Here is a 7,353-nt window from a genome sequence, read left to right as displayed (position 1 = left end):
TTTTTCAATTAGGTTTCCAAATTTAGGTGTCATGCCACAGATTTTAAAAGATTCGCTACTGCCTGCTTCTGGGCAAAAAAATAAAATCTTCAAATCTTCTTTTTTACAGTATATGTAAAAAAATAAATTTTTATATATATATATATATATATATATATATATATATATATATATATATATATATATATATATATATCTGTTTAAAAAATCTTTACACAGAATTCCCGAATAACTGTCTTGTTTTTATTTAGAATATAAACATCATCTTCGATTCAATTCAATTAATTTTTATTTGTATAGCGCTTTGAACAATGAACAATGTCTCAAAGCAGCTTTACACAGATAATGTGGTGATAAAAACTGAATATGTTTTTTATAAGTGTAAGTTGGTCCCTGATGAGCGAGCCAGTGGTGACTGTGGCAAGAAAAAAACTCCCCCGAGATGGCATAAGGAAGAAACGTTGAGAGGAACCAGAATCAAGAGGGAACCCATCCTCATTTGGGTTGCACTAAATGTCCATTTATTGCAGATATACGATGTTGTGGGGTACAGTGATGGTGATCAGAAGCAAACTGTAGTCCTGAGACAATATAGCAGACTGTTGACATTAACTACAGTCCAAATCCATCCTCAAAGCTCTTGTTCTTACTCTGGAATTTCATGGAACCACCATGGTGATTGATGAGAAACCGTCCTCAGCTGCACAGAGTGACCTCCAGTCGAAGAGAACACTATCCAGAGGCAGGCCTGGACTAAGTGGGAAGCTTCACGGAGGGAACATGGGCAGGAACAGTGGTCACTGGAACCTCAGAAGCATCTTGCCAGTGCTAATATCTCAATTTCATAATAACACAATTAGCTACCTAATTAACTGCTAGGAAAGTAACTAAAAGCTTACAGGAACATATTTGTATTTATGTTTCATTTTTTCCTTTCACCACTGTCACTAATTTATTTAACGACAGTCAAACATCAAAACCAACAAAATATATACATTCTGTTATGCTATATGTCATTTAAACAAAGCATAACCATACGGAATAGTAACTAATGTTAACTAGCTAAAAGTTAACTAGCTAAAAGCTAGTTAAAACTGGCATAGGGGTTTTCTTATTCATAAAACAGCATTTAAGCACCAGCTAGCCATTTGGTTAACTGCTAACAAGCTAGCAAACACTTGAAATAAGGGGAAGTTTTTATTTATATCATTTTCACTTTCTCACAGATGTCTTTAACAGTAGCCAAACCTACAACAATATACTGTTACCACAAGAATTAAAGTTTTATTATTATTATTATTATTATTATTATTATTATTTAAATACTACAGTGAGCTATACTAGCTAGCTAGCAGAAGGCAGGTTTATAAGGTAAATGTTTTTAAACACCACATTCATTCAATTTAGTTTTATTTGCATAGTGCTTTTAATAATGGTCATTGTCCCAAAGCATCTTTACAAAATTAAATAGATTACAAATATAACTTTACATTTATAAATCAGTCCCTCCCTATAAGTTTATCCCTAATGAACAAGCCAGTGGTGAAAGTGTGAAGGAAAAACTCCCTGAGTTATTATGAGGAAGAACCTTGAGGGTAACCAGATTAAAAATAGAACCCATCCTTATGAGTAACAAATATCTATTCATCATATTTTCATCATTGTTGAGGTTATCAACTGTTCATTGAAGGATGCTTGAATTAAAAAACTGTTCATGGTAATTGTAGTACTAAGCCATAGTAGCAATTACTTTATATTAATTACATTCCAAATATATCTTCATGGTTCTTGAGTTTAACCCTCCACAGTAACCTCTTGAATCTTAGACGTTTGAGTTTCCATTTCCGTTTATGTGGAAACATCTCCAGAAGCAGTTTCAATCCAATTAATTTCAATTTGTTTAGTGATTTTCACAACCATTGTCCCAAAGCAGCTTTACACAGATAAAGTGGCAATATAGGAATGCACAAGTTTGTTTCTTGTAATTGTAAGTTATTTTGTAAAGCTTGAATGTGAGCTTTTAAAAATAAAAATATTTATTTTTAATAAATTCAGTCGATTAGGAAGAAGAGCAAAAACAAATGAAATATCTACTTTAAAGACTATAATGTCTATACACTGACAAAGCATTCATCATTTTTAAATCAAAATGTAATTAAGGATGATGGTCGGTAGTGTCACCAACCACTTTCAATGAAAAATAAACTAATGCTGGTAGAAAAGTCTCTTGGTGACCTTATAAACTAATTAAAATATTTATTGTACTGTCATATCTTTTGTCTATAACAAACATACTGCATGTAGAAATAACAAAAGCATAGATGTATTTTTGTATTAGAAAGTACAAAAATAACTATTTACAAAATATATATTAAAATTATTTTCTGAGAAATAATCAGCAATCATAAGTAGCCATTAAATAGTAAGGAAATATTTGCAGATGAAATTACACACTTTTACTATTGTAAATTTACGGTAAATATCTCCAATAAGAACAAAAATGTGTGCAAACAGGATAAACACAGGTTATCAGGGATTAATCATTGGCATATATGGTTATCATTGAAAGGCACCTCGCTGATCAGGGATTTGTCCTTGGAAAATGGTCATTAGTGATTGGTTGCGATAAATGGTCATTAGTGATTAGTCAGGTTAAATGGTCATTAGTGATTGGTTGCGATAAATAGTCATTAATTATTGTTTGAGCTAAATGGTCATCAGTGATTGGTCTGGTTAAATGTTCATCAATGATTGGTTGAGATAAATGGTCATCAGTGATTGGATGGAATAAATGGTCATTAATGATTGTTTGAGATAAAAGGTCATCAGGGATTGGATGGGATTAATGGTAATCAGTGATTGGTTGAGATAAATGGTCATCAGTGATTGGTCGGGTTAAATGGTCATCAGTGATTGGTTGAGATAAATAGTCATCGGTGATTGGATGGGATTAATGGTCATTAATGATTGTTTTAAATAAATGGTCATCACTGATTGGTTGGGATAAACGGTCATCAGTAAATAGATGGGATTAATGGTCATCAGTAATTGGTTGAGATAAATGGTCATCAGTGATTGGTCGGGTTCAATGGTCATTATTGATTGGTTGATATAAATGGTCATCAGTGATTGAATGAGATAAATGGTCATCAGTGATTGGCTGGGATAAATGGTCATCATTGATTGGATGGGATAAATGGTCTTCAGTGATTGGATGGGATAAATGGTCATCAGTGATTGGATGGGCTAAATGGTCTTCAGTGATTGGCTGGGATAAATGGTCATCAGTGATTGGCTGGGATAAATGGTCATCAGTTATCGGCTGTTAAAAATTTAGCGTGCAAAACAAAACGTCAGGATTACACACTAGTGGTGAGTCAACTAAGCCTAATTCTTTATTGAAAGCAATAATAAGAAGCCACACATTATTTTACAAACTGATCTTATTTTATTCATAACACTGAAAAGAATATCACACTGAGGTAAGTTAAGTAATCCAACAATGTGGAGTTTTTTCCTGCAGTCCCACACCAAACAACAAAATCCTGTTCCCATCAAAATCACAGTTTTCTTAAGAGTCAGATTCATCAAACCTTTCTTTCCAAAACAGAGCATTGTTTTTTTTTTGTTTTTTTTTTAATCCATCGAGATGCAAAACTCCAAACTTGCAAATATTTTGACTCTCAGACAAAATAAATTAAAAAGCACCCCCTGAAAATGAACATTCTTTTATGGTGTGTTTTTTTCTTTGAATGTTTCAATGCATTCTGAGTGCTACTATTCCTGCTGATGAGCCTTGGCATGATAGTTTATGAGTGGGAGAAGTCCTATGGCCCACAGAGAAAGGACAGAGGTCAGAGGATGGTTTCCCTGCACACACTGATGAGGCTTTTGGGTCGTTGAGGGAGGTCATGACTCGGGTCACCAATAGCATCCGTTTGGTCCGAAACCCAAGGTTTATTACACCGGCGCAAGGATGGAGAACTCAGCGCCCCGCAGCTCTGTAGATGCAGATCATCATGAATGCTTTTTCTGAGGCTGCTTGTGATTGGCTGCGAGTGTGACATCATCTGTGACACAAAGAGTTTAACAAATGACCCAGAGCAATGAATCTCTAGCAATTCCATTTTATAGTTCCTGACTTAATATAGAGTTTAGGTTTTAGGTTTAGAAAATTTGAACAAAAGTTGCTCCTGAAGGCCTCTTACTTGCTGGGTGTCTGTTCAAACAGTTTGCAATTTTTTTTTTAAAACAAATGTCTGTAAAATCGACATAAATATGAGAGTGAATCTGAGTTTTCATTATTTACAGCCATACAAAAATGTTATGACTACACTTTGAAACTGGTCAGAGTTGCAGTTTAATGGCACTTTTCGTAATTCAATTGGAAAACCTTTATAAAACAATCTGTCCGAACAGCAAATGAGCTTTTTCAAGTACTTTTACTTTATCTGAGTATTTTCATTTTGGGAAAATGTTTACACGACTTTTTTTTTTACTCCACTACATTTCAGAAAAACACGCCTTTCCTCACTACTTTGAAGTGAATCCATCAACTGTTTTAAATAAGAACCTGTTACAAGGCTATAAACACAACCTCAATGTTCTGGTGAAAGTTTGGGTGGAGTATGTGTTCTCTCACTCTGTGTCTGTACATGCTGTACATATGCTACCTATTTATCTGCACTATTTGAATGATTGCTACTTTTTGCACTTCTGTTAGATGCCATCTATCTATCTATCTATCTATCTATCTATCTATCTATCTATCTATCTATCTATCTATCTATCTATCTATCTATCTATCTATCTATCTATCTATCTATCTATCTATCTATCTATCTATCTATCTATCTTTAAAAGCAGGTACTTTTTTATTGTACTCTAGAAGTAATGTTTGAGGAGTACTTTGCAGGGGATTTGCACGTATACTGTATATATGTACAGGAACTTTTATTAAAGAATTGCAATCGCCAATAATACACCAAGTTTTCACCTTAACTAATTTTTAGATATCTTCTAAACAACTAATCCAGACTGGCTTTCAATATATACAAAATATATAGCATGAGCCATGGAGAATTGTATGTTGAAACTGTATTACTGTTATGACTTTAGTTATAGAATGCTCTAGCGTTGCATTGCTGAATTCTCCATTTTGATTGGGCAGACGGCGTTAATTAATTCATGAATTAATTTTTAATAGCAGCAACTCTGACAGGTTTATATTAATGCACTCGTTCAAACATGTAGTTGATTTTATTATAAGAACTTAATAACTTGTTTCATGAAGCTTCCACAACTTTAAATACAACCATAAACAGATAAAAAGTATAATGTGTCATTCTTTCATTAAAAAAAATCATTAGCAAATTGATGTGGTATAAGAAAAACACACTCAGAATCCAACCTCATGGTAACCCATTTTTGATTATTTCCCCTATAACAGCACAAATGCTCAAATGCTCCTTCAAATGCTTTCTTGCTTTGATTTTTTTTCTCTCTTACCTGATCAAGGATACTGGCGCTGAACATGGCCTCTTCCATGTGTTTCTCATCCGATTTGATAACACATTTGATGCTGTTGACCACCTGCTGCACATTAGGAGGCAGGCTGCAGCTGGAGTGCTCGAGGAACCGAGCCACCAGGATCTTAGTGTCTTTGTAGGTTTGGAGGTCGACTAACGAGTGAGGGCGTTCGCTGGAGGCAGGGTGCAGAGTGCGGTTTTTCAGACGGAGTTCCGCTTTCCCGCAATCCTTCTGCTTCTTCAAACCACGGCTGATGTGTTTGGTGCACTGGGATGGCATGCTGCCTGAAAGCTCCATGAATGCTGTGAGGGTGAAATGCCAGTTCTAACTTTCATCACATACAAATAACAGAATAAAGCATCACTACTATTTATCAAGGTGTGAAAAGTTACTTCTGCATTAATTATACTAGAGAAGAAGATATTAGCATAAATTCACTACAGTACTGAGGATTGATGTGCAGTACGGTCTGGTAGGAAGAAAATACTCTAACTGTGATGACAGATGATTGTACACTTTGATGATTGTTAATTTTCAGCTCCACCCAGGCGGTGATTTCTTACCTGCAGAAGTATAGCCACAGATGTCAGCTACAAAGAAATGCAAAAATAATGCATTAATTAAGGGAAAATATTTACACATAATGTAAACTGAAAAAAAGGCTAACATACGTCTATCTACAGAGTTACAGGAAATAGGGTCGCTGGTGGACCGCACAATTCTCGCTAGCTTGCGATACCGCCTGGCTCGGAGTGTACGTGCTGAGGTAGTGGAGGGATGTTGCACTGAGTTGGAAGAAGGTGACCAGACGCTGAAGCATAAACGAGCACCCCGTGATCGCCCCGATGGAGAAGGTAAAGCACCAGAGTTGGACGCACAAGGCTGGACTTCGGGTACTGGAGGAACAGGAAGTGACAGCTTCATGCTAACTCGTGCTCTTGACTCAGTTGAAGGCTGTGAGGTTATGGAGCTCTCGTCTCTCTCAGGTGCAACGACGTTCTCCATGGAGCGGGTGATGGAGTCCTGCATGACCGAGGACTCAATGAGGTCCAGGTTAGCGTGAGAACATGCATGAGAGTGAGTGCTGTGCTCAGGGTTGGTGCAGCTTGTACACAGTGCTGTGTACGGAGATAAATCAGAGCCCTGGACCTCCAGAGAGCACAGATCATCTGAGGAACAGCTCTGGTCAGGGACATCCGCTGACTCTGATACCATTAGGGACGCACTGTCCACTGATGCTGGGAGAATGAGACAAAACAGGTTCCAGAGTTAAGAGGATGTGTGTGTTTAAGCCAGATATCTATTTAATGTATGTATTGAGCCACAATTCTGTTTTAAGAAGCAACACATTTTGGATTTACTCCTTCATTCATTATGCAGGCATAGGCCTTATAAATAAAAACAAACATAAATAAATAAATACCTGAACATTCATTATACTGTATTACATAAGGATTACCAGCATTGTGTTGTTGTTGTTTTTTTGTCAATTATTGTTTATAGAATTAGTCAGTTAGCTTTCCGAGACATGGTTTTAAAGCAAATGATAGAAATCTAGTTTCCACAACACGGATAGAGCAAACAGTGGGGAAAGTGCAAGCGCAGAGAGAACTGTTTCTGTCATAAGATATATTGGAAAATTAGAAGAGGGGAAAAGGGGATTATGGTGTGGGTGATGTTGGTACCAGGCACTAAAGTGACATTAATTTCTGAAGAAAAAGCCTGAGAAAACCAAGGCAAACATCCCTTTTCCGTCAACCAAATGTCTTTTAGCTTGTTTCAGATCTTTGAGTTTTTTTGAGAAGTAGGCAAGGTAGAAATGCA

At 36.1% G+C, this 7,353-nt stretch overlaps 1 protein-coding gene and 1 long non-coding RNA gene across 3 annotated transcripts in view; one reads left to right on the top strand and one right to left on the bottom strand.

Moving 5' to 3' along the window:
- Positions 1–7,353, top strand: part of LOC310731394 — a 103,350-nt gene that overhangs the window by 95,543 nt on the left and 454 nt on the right. The gene's annotated exons all lie outside the window — the stretch shown is intronic.
- fam189a1 (family with sequence similarity 189 member A1) overlaps positions 3,429–7,353 on the bottom strand; it is a 152,417-nt gene continuing 148,492 nt past the window's right edge. For both annotated transcript variants that reach the window (XM_083550873.1, XM_083550872.1), the window contains exons 9-12: positions 6,201–6,767; positions 6,093–6,119; positions 5,509–5,831; positions 3,429–4,070 (exon numbers count right to left, since the gene is read on the bottom strand). In XM_083550873.1, the coding sequence (XP_083406999.1) occupies positions 3,855–4,070; positions 5,509–5,831; positions 6,093–6,119; positions 6,201–6,767 (1,133 nt within the window). In that variant the 3' untranslated portion in view covers positions 3,429–3,854. The remainder of the gene's footprint in view (positions 4,071–5,508; positions 5,832–6,092; positions 6,120–6,200; positions 6,768–7,353) is intronic.

The sequence above is a fragment of the Silurus aristotelis genome (assembly GCF_946808225.1).
Source record: "Silurus aristotelis genome assembly, chromosome: 9".
In the NCBI taxonomy this organism is placed as follows: Eukaryota; Metazoa; Chordata; class Actinopteri; order Siluriformes; family Siluridae; genus Silurus; species Silurus aristotelis.
Note: the sequence above shows the minus strand (reverse complement) of the source record. Positions and strands in the feature narration are given on the sequence as shown.